This window comes from Hyla sarda, chromosome 4 (genome assembly GCF_029499605.1).
Source record: "Hyla sarda isolate aHylSar1 chromosome 4, aHylSar1.hap1, whole genome shotgun sequence".
Taxonomy (NCBI): domain Eukaryota; kingdom Metazoa; phylum Chordata; class Amphibia; order Anura; family Hylidae; genus Hyla; species Hyla sarda.
The window spans coordinates 390,847,315-390,864,809 of record NC_079192.1 but is presented as its reverse complement, the minus strand read 5'-3'; the positions used below and the strand labels follow the sequence as shown (position 1 = coordinate 390,864,809).

Sequence of the window (17,495 nt, the reverse complement as noted above, 5' to 3'; positions counted from 1 at the left end):
AAAAGAGAAAATTCGATGGCACTCACCTATAAAAACATAAACTTTTATTGCTTCATATTAAAAGACGCTGGCTCATAGCTGGACAGGAAACAAAAACCGCAACAGCCGAAGCTGCACGGGGAGATGGCGACAAGCTTGTTTCGAGGTGACCCGCTTCCTCCGGAGGAAGCGGGTCACCGCAAAACAAGCTTGTTGCCATTCCAGGTGATTGACAACAGCTCAGTAGAGGTATATAATTGTGGTAGCGAGAAAATATCAAGCTATAGGTGGTATTACTAGACTTAGTATACAGTGGGGTACTCCACTGTCCAGCGTTCAGACATTTAGTTCCGAACACTGTGTGCGCGCTGTGAGGGTCGGCCATGCCCCCTCGTGATGTCAGGCCACACCCCCTCAATGCAAGTCTATGGGAAAGGGCGTGACGGCTGTCACGCCCTTCCCCATAGACCTGCATTGATGGGGCTTTCCTGACATCACGAGGGGGCATGGCCGACCGCCGCAGCACGTGCACACAGCGTTCAGAACTAAATGTTCCGAACGCTGGCCAGTGGAGTACCCCTTTAAACATTTGCTTATTCTATTCCAATAAAGTAACTGGAAAAACCTGGAATGTTGGTGGGCCTTGAGGACTGGGTTGGGGGACCACTGCTATAGGGCACATCCTAAAATCAAGATGTACAACACCACTAAGCGCTTTATTCAGGAGGATTGTTGCAGCACCTCGGGGAGTCTGAGATAGTAACTGTGGTGAGTAGTAGAAGGACCAGGTCAAGGCAAAGGATACCTCCATGCTCTGGGGTGCAGTTCCGCCAACATTTTAACCCCGTAAGGACGCAGCCCATTTTGGCCTTAAGGACGGAGAACATTTTATTTTTACGTTTTCATTTTTTCCTCCTCGCCTTCAAAAAATCATAACTCTTATATATTTTCCTCCACAGACTAGTATGAGGGCTTGTTGTTTGTGTGACCAGTTGTCCGTTGCAATGCCATCACTCACTTTACCATAAAATGTTTGGCGCAACCAAAAAAATACTATTTGTGTGGGGAAATTAAAAAGAAAACCGCAATTTTGCAAATTTTGGAAGGTTTCGTTTTCACGGCGTACAATTTACGGTAAAAGTGATGTGTGTTCTTTATTCTTTGGGTCAATACGATTAAAATAATACCCATGATTATACACTTTTCTATTACTGTTGGGCTTAAAAAAATCACAAACTTTTTAACCAAATTAGTACGTTTAAGATCCCTCTATTTTGAAAACCTATAACTTTTTCATTTTTCCGTATAAGTGGCGGTATGAGGGCTCATTTTTTGCGCCGTGATCTGTACTTTTTATTAATACCATATTTGCTTATATAAAACTTTTAATACATTTTTTATTAATTTTTGTGGGAATAAAATGTTATAAAAAAGCAGCTATTTTGGACTTTTTTTTTTACGTTCACGCCGTTTTTTTACGTTCACGCGGCGATACCAAATTTGTATATAAGATATTTTTTAACACTTTTTGGGGTTGAAATAGGGAAAATGGATCAATTTAAGTTTTTATTGGGGGAGGGGGTTTTTCAATTTTTTTTTTACTTAATTGTTTTTTACTTTTTTTACTTTTATTTTTACACTTTAATAGGGGACTATTTAAAGCAATCACTCGATTGCTAATCCTGTTCAGTGCTATGTATAGGACATAGAACTGATCAGGGTTATCAGTGATCACGGCATCTGAGGGGTTAATGGCGGACATCCGCGGGATCGCGGTTGTCCGCCATTACCGGCGGGTCCCTGGCTGCGATCCACAGCCGGGACCTGCTGCGCATGATCTGGGCATCGCTCCGATGCTCGCGGTTATGCTTAGGACGTAAATGTACGTCCTGGTGCGTTAAGTACCGCATCACCAGGACGTACATTTACGTCCTTCGTCGTTAAGGGGTTAAAGGGGTACTCCGGTGGAATTTTTTTTTTTTTTTAATCAAATGGTGCCAGAAAGTTAAAAAGATTTGTAAATAACTTCTATTTAAAAAATCTTAATCCTTCCATTACTTATCAGCTGCTGTATGCTCCAGAGGAAGTGCTTTTCTTTCTGGAGTTCTTTTCTGTCTGACCACAGTGCTCTCTGCTGGCACTTCCGTCCATGTCAGGAACTGTGCAGAGTACAAGAAAATCCCCACTTCCAACCTCTCCTGCTCTGGACAGTTCTTGATACAGACAGAGGAGTCAGCAAAGAATTCCAGAAAGAAATACAACTTCCTCTGTAGTTGATTTAAAAAAAATGGTTTCCCACCGGAGTACCCCTTTAAATACATACTTACCCCACCGATTGACCATGGATTACAGATGGCGGCCATCACAGTGTCTATAGGGGTTGACACAGCTTTCCTTGGACTGTGAATGGCCAATACATCTGCAGCTTTCCTTAGACCTACGATGGCCCCGACATACGATCATTTCAACATACGATCACTCTCAGAGGCCATCGCATGTTAAAGGCCGCATCAACATACAATGCTTTTGTATGTCGGGGCCATCGCATAAACGGCTATCCGGCAGCGCAGACTGCTTCAGCTGCCACTGGATAGCCGTTTTACGGTGCCCCGTGTGGTCCGCTGACGATCACTTACCTGTCCTCGGGGCTCCGACGCATCCTCTTTGGGATCCCCTGCATCGTCGGTGCTCTCCATCGTCGTCTTCACGTCGCTGCGCACGTCATCCCGTCATCCAATAGGAGCAGCGTGCGTAGCAACGTGATGGCGGCGACGGAGAGCGAGGATGCCGGAGAAGCAGAGGCCTTGCCGGAGCGTCGGGGACGCAGCGACAGCGATGGACGGCGACATCCAGGGCAGCGGTGACGAGCGGTGACGGTCCGGAGCGGCGGGGACAGGTGAGTACAACTTCCTATACCAGTGGTCTTCAACCTGCGGACCTCCAGATGTTGCAAAACTACAACTCCCAGCATGCCCAGACAGCCAACGGCTGTCCGGGCATGCTGGGTGTTGTAGTTTTGCAACATCTGGAGGTCCGCAGGTTGTAGACCACTGTCCTATACTTTACATTGCACGGATCCCTCAACATACGATGGTTTCAACAAACGAGGGTCCGTTTGGAACGGATTACCATCGTATGTTGAGGGACCACTGTATAATCCTTCACTGGCCCTCGCTCCATATCTTTTATTTATCTTTTATTATCTTATTTATTTTATTTATCTGCATGTATTAGTATTGCATACTTTTAGGGGTTCTGTACTTTGTTGGTTGGGGTCATGAACTAAATAGATCTGGATGAACAGTGCCCTAGGTCAAAACAAGAGATAAAACTATTGTAGTGTAGAATCATAGGCGCGCACAAACAAAACGAATGTACATAGTAAAATAAAATGGGAATATCTTATCAGAAACCAGTGTGCATTCCACAGGGGCCTCATCCGGTATATTTACTCTGCGGGACAAACCCACCCACTATCACTACAGCAGATTCCAGGTCTTGTTTTCGTGTTTCCTATGGAGACACAGGAAACATTGCTGACATTTGTTAACATAACCGTAAGGGTCTGTCTTGTCATTTTAAGAGCCTTGATGTACAACGTGATTACATTGAGCTTAGCGGCCAGGTTCAGGCCTTTCTGCTTAAAAGGAACCTCTCCCTCCATTTTGGAACAATAAACAACCAGCATGTCATTAGGTAGCTGGGGTTTGGTGTCCCAAAACTGTCTATATGAAGTCTGTCCATTCTCCAAGTCTTTTCGTTTTTAACATTTATCAGAGATGACTTCTAGATGTATCTCATACAGACAGGAAGGGTACGGCTGGGTTCACACCACGTTTTGTTAAATACGGTTCCCGTATACGGCTTGGAGGAGGGGGGGCGGGGCTTAATCGCGGCGCCCGCACTCAGCCTTATTCGGGAACCGTATTTAATGTATGTCTATGAGCCGACCGGAGTGAACCGCAGCCTCCGGTCGGCTTCGTTTTCGGCCGTATGCGGTTTCCCGAGCACAGGCAAAAACGTGGTCGACCACTCATAGACATATATTAAATACGGTTCTCGAATACGGCCGCGATTAAGCTCCGCCCCCCCTCCTCCCAGCCGTATACGAGAACCGTATTTAACAAAACGTGGTGTGAACCCAGCCTAAATCTAGTCTAACTAGTGAAGCAAGGTGTATTGTCCTTGGCTTGGTTAAAGGGGTACTCCGGCACTTAGACATCTAATCCCCTATCCAAAGGATAGGGGATAAGATGTCTGATCGCGGGGGTCCCACCGCTGGGGCCCCCCCCCCCCCCCGAGATCTCCCTGCTGGACCCGGCGTTCGTTTATAACGTCGGGTGCTGCGCCAGAAGCTCGTGACATCACAGACACGCCCTTGTGATGTCACTGCCGTGCCCCCTTAATGCAAGTCTATGGGAGACTTGTATTGAGGGGGCGTGACCATGATGTCACGAGCATTCAGGGCGGCATTGCCGCAGGGAAATCGCATGGGTCCCTTTGAATAGGGGATAAGATATTTAGGGGTGGAGTATCCATTTAAAGGGGTATTCCAGGAAAAAAAATGATATATATATATATATATATATATATATATATCAACTGGCTCCAGAAAGTTAAACAGGTTTGTAAATTACTTCTATTAAAAAATCTTAATCCTCTCAATAATTATCAGCTGCTGAAGTTGAGTTGTTGTTTTCTGTCTGGCAAAAGAGCTCTCTGCTGACATCTCTGCTTTTCTCGGGAACTGCACAGGGTAGAAGAGGTTTGCTATGGGGATTTGCTTCTAAACTGGGCGTTTCCCGAGACAAGTGTCATCAGAGAGCACTTAGACAGAAAAGAACAACTCAACTTCATCAGCTCATCAGTACTGAAAGGATTAAGATTTTTTAATAGAAGAAATTTACAAATCTGTTTAACTTTCTGGAGCCAGTTGATTTATAAAAAAAAAAGTTTTTTCCTGGATAACCCCTTTAAGTCTAGGAGTCAGCTCTGGTAAGACTGAAGGAATGGGCAAACTTCATATAGGCAGTTCTGGGACACAATACCTCAGATATATATATATATATAGACATGTCGGCAGTTTGGTGTCCTAAAACATAGTAACAGGTTCTAAATGTGTAGTATAAAACCTCAGTCCACACTAAAAAATTAGCTAGAAAGTTTTGGGATTCGGCCAAAACACTTAGCTCACTGCAGGTACTAATGGGTTTTAAAAGCTTTCCAAGCACTCAGAAAGGAAAAGAGAAAGCAGTTTGGGATTACCACCATGGGTGACCTCTAGAAGATGTTGCAGGCTTCAGCACTGAGCGTTAGAGTTTTCGTTGGTTCTATTTAGGAAGTCTGCATCCATGATAAAAATATTAAACACTTCTAGTGTTATCTCATATACACCATTTAGTTAAAGTAAAGCAATTTATACCTTTATGCAGGGGTGGAATTGAAAATGTTAACAGGTTCCCTACCAGCTGGGGTGTGGCTTGGGCTTATCGCTGAAAATTATTTTGAGTATAACGATAAATTTACCAGTTGCCAAGTAACACATTTCGGAAGTGTTTTTTTGCTGAGTTTAATACTGCCGGACATTGTACCCCCTGAATAAAACTCTGCCACACACTGTGCCCCCTGAATACAACCCTACCATACACACTGTGCCCTCTGAATATAACCCTGCCACACTGTGCCCCCTGAATACAACCCTACCATACACACTGTGCCCCCTGAATACAACCCTACCATACACACTCTGCCCTCTGAATATAACCCTGCCACACTGTGCCCCCTGAATACAACCCTACCATACACACTGTGCCCTCTGAATACAACCCTACCATACACACTGTGCCCTCTGAATATAACCCTGCCACACTGTTCCCCCTGAATACAACCCTACCATACACACTGTGCCCTCTGAATATAACCCTGCCACACTGTACCTCCTGAATACAACCCTACCATACACACTGTGCCCTCTGAATATAACCCTGCCACACTGTACCCCATGAATACAACCCTACCATACACACTGTGCCCTCTGAATATAACCCTGCCACACTGTACCCCCTGAACACAACCCTACCATACACACTGTGCCCTCTGAATATAACCCTACCATACACACTGTGCCTCCTGAATATAACCCTGCCACACTGTACCCCCTGAATACAACCCTACCATACACACTGTGCCCTCTGAATATAACCCTGCCACACTGTACCCCCTGAATACAACCCTACCATACACACTGTGCCCTCTGAATATAACCCTGCCACACTGTACCCCCTGAATACAATCCTACCATACACACTGTGCCCTCTGAATATAACCCTGTCAGACACTGTGCCCTCTGAAGATAACCCTGCCACACTGTACCCCCTGAATACAACCCTACCATACACACTGTGCCCTCTGAATATAACCCTGCCACACTGTACCCCCTGAATACAACCCTACCATACACACTGTGCCCTCTGAATATAACCCTGTCAGACACTGTGCCCTCTGAATATAACCCTGCCACACTGTACCCCCTGAATACAACCCTACCATACACACTGCCCTCTGAATATAACCCTGCCACACTGTGCCCCCTGAATACAACCCTACCATACACACTGTGCCCTCTGAATATAACCCTGTCAGAAACTGTGCCCTCTGAATATAAGCATGCCACACTGTACCCCCTGAAAACAACTCTACCATACACACTGCCCTCTGAATATAACCCTGCCACTGTACCCCCTGAATACAACCCTACCATACACACTGTGCCCTCTGAATATAACCCTGCCACACTGTACCCCCTGAATACAACCCTACCATACACACCATACACACTGTGCCCTCTGAATATAACCCTGCCACACTGTACCCCCTGAATACAACTCTACCATACACACTGCCCTCTGAATATAACCCTGCCACTGTACCCCCTGAATACAACCCTACCATACACACTGCACTGTGCCCTCTGAATATAACCCTGCCACACTGTACCCCCTGAATACAACCTTACCATACACACTGTGCCTCCTGAATATAACCCTGCCACACTGTACCCCCTGAATACAACCCTACCATACACACTGTGCCCTCTGAATATAACCCTGCCACACTGTACCCCCTGAATACAACCCTACCATACACACTGTGCCCTCTGAATATAACCCTGTCAGACACTGTGCCCTCTGAATATAACCCTGCCACACTGTACCCCCTGAATACAACCCTACCATACACACTGTGCCCTTTGAATATAACCCTGCCACACTGTACCCCCTGAATACAACCCTACCATACACACTGCCCTCTGAATATAACCCTGCCACACTGTGCCCCCTGAATACAACCCTACCATACACACTGTGCCCTCTGAATATAACCCTGTCAGAAACTGTGCCCTCTGAATATAACCCTGCCACACTGTACCCCCTGAATACAACTCTACCATACACACTGCCCTCTGAATATAACCCTGCCACTGTACCCCCTGAATACAACCCTACCATACACACTGTACCCCCTGAATACAACCCTACCATACACACCATACACACTGTGCCCTCTGAATATAACCCTGCCACACTGTACTCCTGAATACAACCCTACCATACACACTGTGCCCTCTGAATATAAGACATTGTGCCCTCTGAATATAACCCTGCCACACTGTACCCCCTGAATACAACCCTACCATACACACTGCCCTCTGAATATAACCCTGCCACACTGTACCCCCTGAATACAACCCTACCATACACACTGTGCCCTCTGAATATAACCCTGTCAGAAACTGTGCCCTCTGAATATAACCCTGCCACACTGTACCCCCTGAATACAACTCTACCATACACACTGCCCTCTGAATATAACCCTGCCACTGTACCCCCTGAATACAACCCTACCATACACACTGTGCCCTCTGAATATAACCCTGCCACACTGTACCCCCTGAATACAACCCTACCATACACACTGTGCCCTCTGAATATAACCCTGCCACACTGTACCCCCTGAATACAACCCTACCATACACACTGTGCCCTCTGAATATAACCCTGTCAGACACTGTGCCCTATGAATATAACCCTGCCACACTGTACCCCCTGAATACAACCCTACCATACACACTGTACACTCTGAATATAACCCTGTCAGACACTGTGCCCTCTGAATATAACCCTGCCACACTGTACCCCCTTAAAGGAATAGTCCAGTTTAAAATAACTTATTACCTATCCGCAGGATGGGGGATAAGTGTCAGATCATGGGAGCCCAACTGCTGGGACCCCCACAATCTCACCCAGGCTCTCCGCATTTATTTTACCTTTGCTCAATTCCAAGAAATATTAGGTGTTAATAGGCATTACTAGTTTTCCAGAAAGTTTTCCATCTCAGGTTTTCTTGGAAGCTCCCCTTTATAAAAATCCTTTGTTTATCCCTAATAGCAAACAGACTGTCAAAAGTGCCATAGTCAGAGCTAAGTCTGTGCTTGACAGCAGAAGTGCTGTAGAATTTCCTAAAAGTGAAACACATATATAGGGTTAATAATAACTGAATGTATTAGTATAAAATATTAAAATATATCAGACTCATATGAAAGTGCTGCACACCACATCATCCATAGGGGTGCAACCCTACACCTTTAATCAATAAAAATGAGACCCCGTCCAACAACTCTATAGGAACAACTGCTGTACCAAAAATAACAATAAAAAGGTAACAATAATTAATTTCTATGAGAAATACTATTCGCTTAATACAATGCTTTCCGAATTGTATGACGATCCTGTAAATAAATAGCCAAACAATTCCTGCAAATAAAAATAAATGTCCCATCAGTCTTGATATTGATAGATACAAAAGTTCCGTTCCTGTAAAAAATGAATACAATGTATCTAAATAAAATTCTTACTCCATTCCTGCAAAAAAAAAGTATATATAAATATATAAGAAATATATCCATATACAGTGATCCCTCAACTTACAATGGCCTCAACATACAATAGTTTCAACATACAATGGTCTTTTCTGGACCATTGTAACTTGAAACCAGACTCAACATACAATGCTATGGAATCTGCGAAACGTGTCAATGGCTGGAAGAACCGACCAATCAGAATGGACATTTCACTGGTAAAACCCCTGTATTCCTAAAATGTATGCACTGACTGGTGTCTGGTAGCGCCCCCCTACAGTACAGGGAGGTATTACATGTTCTGTACTCTTTACCTGTATTACTGAAGCGTATGCACTGACTGGTGTCTGGTAGCGCCCCCTACAGTACAGGGAGGTATTACATGTTCTGTACTCTTTACCTGTATTACTGAAGCGTATGCACTGACTGGTGTCTGGTAGCGCCCCCTACAGTACAGGGAGGTATTACATGTTCTGTACTCTTTACCTGTACCAGAGTTAGCTGCTCCTTTGGACACCAGGTGGGGGCGGCTCCATTATACTTTTTTTAGGACATTGCATGTACTGTACAGGACCCTGAAGAAGCTCCTGTCCTCTACATAGACCAGTGTTTCCTAACAAGGGTACCTCCAGCTGTTGCAAAACTACAACTCCCAGCATGCCCGGACAGCCAGGCTGTCCGGGCATGCTGGGAGTTGTAGTTTTGCAACAGCTGTAGGGCATCCTGGTTTGAAAACACTGACATATACAGTGATTACAGCTCCCAGCAGATCTTTCTTACTTTTATATGTAAGGATTTGCTTTATCTACATTAGTTATCTACTTATTTTTCTTTAATCCTCATTTTTTTCCTATTTTTGGATGACATTTTGGTGGCTTCAGAACCAATTACCAGGTTTCCATAGAGTTCTGGTCTCAACATACAATGGTTTCAACATACAATGGTCGTCCTGGAACCCATTAATATTGTAACTTGAGGGACCACTGTATAACCATACACCGGTGTTAACTGCTAGTTCAATACTCCTCCTGATCCTGTAAGGAAACAAATGTAGCGCTAGAAGTCACTCCGTACACTGTAGCGTTCACCATTCCAGTATACAGTATCTATTTTCTGATTCCATTTATTTTATTAATTATTTTTATACATTTATTTTACTTTAGTACATGATTATGGGGGCAGCCATATTGCCTGAACTGTTGTAATCAGCATTTAGTGATCTGCTTTACTTTACTAAGCCCCTTAGTCATAGACACAATGAACTATTCTCTGTATGCGAGAGGTGGGATTGCACGTGCGGTGACCTGTTCAGAGGTCATTCTATAGGGGAGGGGGAGGCTGAGCTGCTATTGTCTCGTCTATCTACTGGTGTCACCTTTCGTTGTGATGCTGTACAGATTACTTTCCAGGAGCCTTCTCCTTATCATCACAGACAGAACTGAACATCTCAGCTTAAAGGAGATCTCCGGCGGGAAAAAAAAAATCATCACCTATCCACAGGAAAGGGGATAAGTAGCTGATCACAGGGGGTCCGACCGCTGGCCCCCCCCCCCCGCGATCCCTGGGACCCCTGCGCTCAGTGAGGATCGTGTGTGTCGTCCATTCATTTCTTGGGGAGCGCCGAAAAGACCCGGGTACAGCTCTCAGGCCTCATCTGCGCTCCTATAGGAATGCACTGAGCGTGTGCTGTCTATCGGTTTAAAATATAGATAGTTAAAGTGGTACTCCGGTGGAAAACTTTTTATTTTATTTTAAATCAACTGGCGCCAGAAAGTTAAACAGATTTGTAAATTACTTCTATTAAAAAATCTTAATCTTTCCAGTACTTATTAGCTGCTGAATACAACAGAGGAAATTATTTTCTTTTTGGAACACAGTGCTCTCTGCTGACATCATGAGCACAGTGCTCTCTGCTGACATCTCTGTCCATTTTAGGAACTGTCCAGAGCAGCATATGTTTGCTATGGGGATTTTCTCCTACTCTGGACAGTTCCTAAAATGAATAGAGATGTCAGCAGAGAGCTCCATAGTCCGAAAAGAAAATAATGTACTCTGTTGTATTCAGTAGCTAATAAGTACTGGAAGGATTAAGATTTTTTAATAGAAGTAATTTACAAATCTGTTTAACTTTCTGGCACCAGTTAATTTAAATAAAAACAAAAAAAAATTAAAAGTACTCCGCTGCTCAGCATTTGGAACAAACTGTTCCGAACGCTGGAGCCGGCGCCGGGAGCTCGTGATGTCCTAGCCCAACCCCTCATGACGTCACGCAATCGCCCCCTCAATGCAAGTCTATGGGAGGGGGCGTGATGGCTGTAAGGGGTTAAGCTCCTCTATATAAAGCTTTTCAGTGTTGAAGAGGCTTTGGAGAGTCACATTGTAACCCACAAATGGATTTGTTGTCACATTAATATCCTATAATAACCATTATAATTTTGTTTTTTTCCACAGGCAAACAAAGAAGACTCCTCGAGGGAGCAATGATATGTAAGTCCCTGGAGATATTGACATAATGATTCCTTAGCTTTAAAGGGGTACTCCAGTGGAAAACACATATTTTCAAATCAATCTATTTAATAATCTTAATCCTTCCAGTACTTATCAGCTGCTGTATGCTCCAGAGGAAGTTGAGTTGTTGTTTTCCATCTGACCACAGTGCTCTCTGCTGCCACCTCTGTCCATGACAGGAACTGTTTAGAGCAGGAGAGGTTTGCTGTGGGGATTTGCTTCTGCTTTGGACAGTTCCTGACATGGACAGAGGTGTCAGCAGAGAGCACTGTGGTCAGACTGGAAAAAAACTACACAACTTTCTCTGGAGCATACAGCAGCTGATAAGTACTGGAAGGATTAAGATTTTCAAATAGAAGTATTTTTACACTGGCCAACTGGAAGCCACTGGTTGTGTATATACATAGGCAGCTATGTGTAGGTGCTTGTCCCTTGATACAGAGGAGAGGTGAATAAACCCTGTAACTTTTACCTTTGATAACATATTTGGTCAATATGCTACAGGCCATCAGTGGAATGATCTCTGAAAAAAACACCTTCCATATTGCAGTTTCTAGCTGTCTTATACAGATACATTGTTATAGAGCAGTGTTTCCCAACCAGGGTGCCTCCAGCTGTTGCAAAACTACAACTCCCAGCATGCATGCTGGGAGCTGTAGTTTTGCAACAGCTGGGGGCACCCTGGTTGGGAAACACTGTTTTAGAGAATGAAGTTGCATTTCTGCACCATTGCTCTGTTTCATGAGAAGGGATGGATTAACCCCCCTAATCCTAGTAAAATCCAGCTTTCCCAGTCTCCTGAAGACAATATATGTCTTGTAAAGCAGCCATATTGAAGCTCTTTAAGAGATTGGGAAAGCTAGGTGGCAGACATACTGCCTGCTGCCCAGCTTTCCCAGTCTCCAGAAGCCCTATCAGTGATAGGTTGCTTATCCTCCTAGCACTCATCCCTGCTGCAGCACTGCAACGCCATCCCCCTACCCCTGCACTGATTTCTTCTCTCCCCCTTAATTTTTTCTCACCTGCCTGCCACATCCCCTCTCCCTGCCCAGCACTAATTATCTGCACCTGCCAGCTGGCCAGTTAAATCATACTTTACAATGACGTTGGTTCAGCAAAATGTTTTAAAGGGGTAAACTATTTTTTTTTTTTATCAACTGGTGCCAGAAAGTAAAACAGATTTGTAAATGACTTCTATAAAAAAAAATCTTAATCCTTCCAGTACTTATTAGCTGCTGAATACTACAGAGAAAATGATTTTCTTTTTGGAACACAGAGCTCTCTGCTGACATCACGAGCACAGTGCTCTCTGCTGACATCATGACCACAGTGCTCTCTGCTGACACCTCTGTCCATTTTAGGAACTGTCCAGAGCAGGATAGGTTTGCTATGGGGATTTTCTCCTACTCTGGACAGTTCTTAAAATGGACAGATATGTCAGCAGAGAGCACTGTGCTCGTGATGTCAGCAGAGAGCTCTGTGCTCCAAAAAGAAAATAATTTCCTCTGTAGTATTCAGCAGCTAATAAGTACTAGAAGGATTAAGATTTTTTTTATAGAAGTAATTTACAAATCTGTTTTACTTTCTGGCACCAGTTGATAAAAAAAAAAATAGTTTTCCAGCGGAGTACCCCTTTAAAACATTTTGCTGAACCAACGTCATTGTAAAGTATGATTTAACTGGCCAGCAGGCAGGCACCTTTCTGGAAATTACTATTTTTGGAGTCTTATACAATGTAGACATAGATAGATAGATAGATAGATATATGTGTGTGTGTGTGTGTGTGTGTGTGTATATATATATATATATATATATGTATATATATATATATATATATATATATATATGTATATATGTATGTGTGTATGTATGTAGATATATATACATATACGGTATATATATTATATTTATATTAGAAATATGATATATTAGATCATATAGCCAGAACTTTAGTGGCAAATATATTTTAAGTAAAATAAATGTACTAGCTGGGTCGAACATGATGTATGTTAAAAGTTCATGTATATTGGTATTTCCCAACCAGAGTGCCTCCAGCTGTTGCAAAACTACATCTCCTAGCATGCCTGGACAGCCTTTGCCTGTCCAGGCATACTAGGAGTTGTAGTTTTGCAACAGCTGGAGGCACCCTGGTTGGAAAACACTGTTTTGGATTGTAAGATAAGTTTAAAGGGGTACTCCTGTGGAAAACTTTTTTTTTTTAATCAACTGGTGCCAGAAAGTTAAACAGATTTGTAAATCCTTCCAGTACATTTTATGGGCTGTATTCTACAGAGGAAATTCTTTTCTTTTTTGATTTCTCTGACATCATGACCACAGTGCTCTCTGCTGACCTCTGCTGTCCAATTTAGGAACTGTCCAGAGCAGCATATGTTTTCTATGGGGATTTTCTCCAGCTTGGGACAGTTCCTAAAATAGACAGCAGAGGTCATCAGAGAGCACTGTGGTCATGATGTCAGAGAAATCCAAAAAGAAAAGCATTTCCTCTGTCGTATACAGCCCATAAAAGTACTGGAAGGATTAAGATTTTTTAATAGAAGTCATTTACAAATCTGTTTAACTTTCTGGCACCAGTTTATTAAAAAAAAAAAAAATAAATAAAAAAGTTTATCACGGGAGTACCCCTTTAAAAGCGAATTCCTCCTTTTATCTTTGCCTTGTTTCAATTAGAGGTGGAAAGACTCCAAAAAAGAATAGACTTGTATTGTTCCTTCTGACTTTTATGAGTAGAACGCTGCTTACTTGTGATTTCTTTGCTCTTTTTTTTTCTTAACGTTTAGTCGTTTTTCACGTAGCGCCGGAGGCAACTGGTACAATATATGAGAAGAGACAAGGAACTGGAAATACAGGAGTTGTTGCAGCAGGTCCCGAGCAGCCGAAGCGCTGTATAGGATTACTGTACATTGCAAAAAGAAATACTACAAATGGACTTATAAAGAGGCGGAGCTTTGTTTTTTCTTATTTTTTTTTATTTTTTTTTTGGGTGGGGGGGAATGATCACAATTTTTTTGTGGTTGTAAACCCTTAAGGGGAGATTTATCAAAACCTGTCCAGAGGATAAGTTGCCCTGTTGCCCATAGCAACCAATCAGATCTCTTGTTTCATTTTTAACAAGGCCTCTGCAAAATGAAAGAAGCGATGTGATTGGTTGCTATGGGCAACTGGGCACCTTTTCCTGTGGACAGGATTTGATAAATCTCCCCCTTACTGTATATATTGCTAATTAATTCGCTGTTGTGTATACTGAATCTAAGTGTTTGTGATTATCCAGTATTCTAGCTACAACAAAAGGGCCACTGCATAAGGCTCTATTCACATTTCAGAGCCCACACCGGTACAGTATAGTCCAATGTGACCTTATTCCCACGGAGTGTCCTTTACACGTGTTGTACTGTTTTTGACTGTCGATAAAGTTATGGTCTACTGTGCTTTTTAGGCAAGAAGGGAAGAATATGCAAAGCAGCCCTCACACTACTGTGGTTTTCCCTAAAGTCAATGTTTCACTCCAGCTAGAAGTCTTGGAAACTGACTGGGAATGTATGCCAAGCCAGAGATCTCTCCAGAAGGAAAGAATATCACCTGCAGACGGCTGTTTCGGAATGACAATAATTGTCTGTACAGAGCAGGGTGTTGGCTCGCTAGTGAGAGAGAGGCCTGTCATTGTGGGTCTAAAGGGATAAGGTCCCATGCCTAGAAGTACAGAAAAACTTGCGGATAGGGGATACGTTTTAAATCGTGCGCGTGGGGGGGGGAATCAGGTTCGGTGCGGGGTGTCTGATCACTGTGGCCCCCCGCAATCTCCTGTACGGAGCCCAAGCTCTCACACAGTGTGGCACGTCATGACCCCTCTATATAGCTCCGAGAATCCGAAGAAAGCCGAATGGCTTTCCCATCGAGATATTTGGAGAGGTCATGGTGGACCCCGCTTCAGGTTGGGGTCGTTACGTGCCGCTCTGGGGGAATGCCGGGGCTCTGTACGGGAGTGTGGTGAACCTTCGATGTATGGCGGAACCACGGGTTTAGCGGTGTAGGTGGCAAGATTTTGTTAACCCCTAGTGTTCGTGATGCCAGAGTGGTTTTTGGTACCGGAACCACACAAACGGTATCTCCTCTGTTCCAATGGCTAGTTAAGGAAAGGAGAGTCCACAACCAGTTATGGTTTAACGTGGCTTTACTGGGTTCAGACAGATGGAATTATCTTCACAGCTAGGCCAGATTCCCAGAGAGAAGGCCAGGAACCCAGAAGGACCACGCAGCTTGCTGGGACTTGTAGTTATTGTAATTGACTTTAGGTGATTATCTTGAGGCTTGACAATATGCAGGACTTGACTATATGTAGTGACAGCAGACATAGTCTTTTGACTTACTGGAATGACTGTAGCTTTGTGGTCTTCCAGATGCTGGTCACTGAGATCTCTCGTGGTTGCTGTGCTTAGAAGCAAATGGAATCTGAATCTGAGAGAAATTGTAATGGCCGCCCCTTTATATAATGGGGGGCTGGAATAAGGCCCATTGGTCAAGCTGCGGGTCATAGGTTAAGCTGGTGCTCTCTGGGAGAACATGTGACAAGCAATCATGTGGCTGCATAACATAACATGTGACATTTCACAGGTCCTTGAGACCTATCTAAACATTAGGACACTGACTACACATAAGATAAGATAAATGACATTATAGAAACAGCAGGGGAGACCCCAGGTCACTGAGGGACTCAACCTGACAAGGCCTAACTATAGTGCAAGACCATGTCCTGTACTGGGACATTGCAGGAGATCGCGAGGGGGGCACAGCAGTCTGACCCCCCGCACTCTAAAAACTATTCCCAATCCTGCGAATAGGAGATTTCCTGTACCTCTAGGCGTGGTACTTATTCTTTAAGGAGAGTGTAATAGAGATGTGTGGAGACCTATAGGCTATCTATGCTTTTTATATCCTTCCCCCCCCCCCCCCCCCCCCCACAGAATTCTCAGTGGAGTGTCTTTATGGCACTCACCCTAAAGGGGTACTCCAGTATGAAAATAATGTTTTCAAATTAACTGGTGCCAGAAAGTTATACAGATTTGTAAATTTCTTCTATTTAATAATCTTAATCCTTCCAGCTGCTGTATGCTCCACAGGAAGTTGTGTAGTTCCTTTTCAGTCTGACCACAGTGCTCTCTGCTGACACCGCTGTACATTTTAAGAACTGTCCAGAGTAGGAGAAAATCCCCATAGCAAACCTCTCCTGCTCTGGACAGTTCCTGACAAGGACAGAGGGGTCAGCAGAGAGCACTGTGGTCAGACCGGAAAGAAAGACACAACTTCCTTTGGGGCATACAGCAGCTGATAAGTACTGGCCTTATGATTTTTTAAACACAAGTAATTTACAAATCTGTAGAACTCTCTGGCACCAGTTGATTTGGAAAAAAATAAAATAAAACATTTCTGCCGGAGTACCCCTTTAAGGAGAATCATTACCCCTTTTGTCCCATTTCTAAGCTGTGGCACACAGTAAAAAAATGTATATGGTGCAGTATATGTTTTATTCAATGGGTGACATAGGCCACTGTATACTACGCAGCAGCATATTACCGCCGGTGTATACCACCAACGTGCCTGAAACCGGGGTGAACACCATGGCACTTATAGAGAAGGTGAGAGAACAGAATGTGGAGAGGTAGGTGATCATGAATGCCCTGTGCATTCATATTATTGTCCACTTGTTGGTAAATGGGTCCTTCACAATCATTCTGTGACCCCAGCGATCATCGGTAACCTGTATGGGAACTCTCCACCAACACTCCAGGATTTGAATTTTTCCCTGTCCTTTTCCAATAGAGTAACTGAAAAAACCTGGAATATTGGTGGGCCTTAAAGGGGTACTCCAGTGAAAAACTTTTTTATTTGTTTTTTTAATCAACTGGTGCCAGAAAGTTAAACAGATTTGTAAATTACTTCAATTAAAAAAAACCTTAATCCTTCCAGTACTAATTAGCTGCTGTATACTACAGAGGAAATTCTTTTCTTTTTGGAACACAGTGCTCTCTGTTGACATCATGAGCACAGTGCTCTCTGCTGACATCTCTGTCCATTT

General features: G+C 43.7%; 1 protein-coding gene across 9 annotated transcripts in view; it reads left to right on the top strand.

Annotated features, from left to right (window-relative positions):
• RELL2 (RELT like 2) overlaps positions 1–16,370 on the top strand; it is a 91,195-nt gene extending 74,825 nt beyond the window's left edge. For 8 of the 9 annotated variants that reach the window (XM_056517083.1, XM_056517084.1, XM_056517086.1 and 5 more), the window contains 2 exons: positions 11,348–11,383; positions 14,203–16,370. In XM_056517083.1, the coding sequence (XP_056373058.1) occupies positions 11,348–11,380 (33 nt within the window). In that variant the 3' untranslated portion in view covers positions 11,381–11,383; positions 14,203–16,370. The remainder of the gene's footprint in view (positions 1–11,347; positions 11,384–14,202) is intronic. The other variant, XM_056517081.1, reaches the window with a different exon arrangement.
• The last annotated feature ends 1,125 nt before the right edge of the window (positions 16,371–17,495 follow it).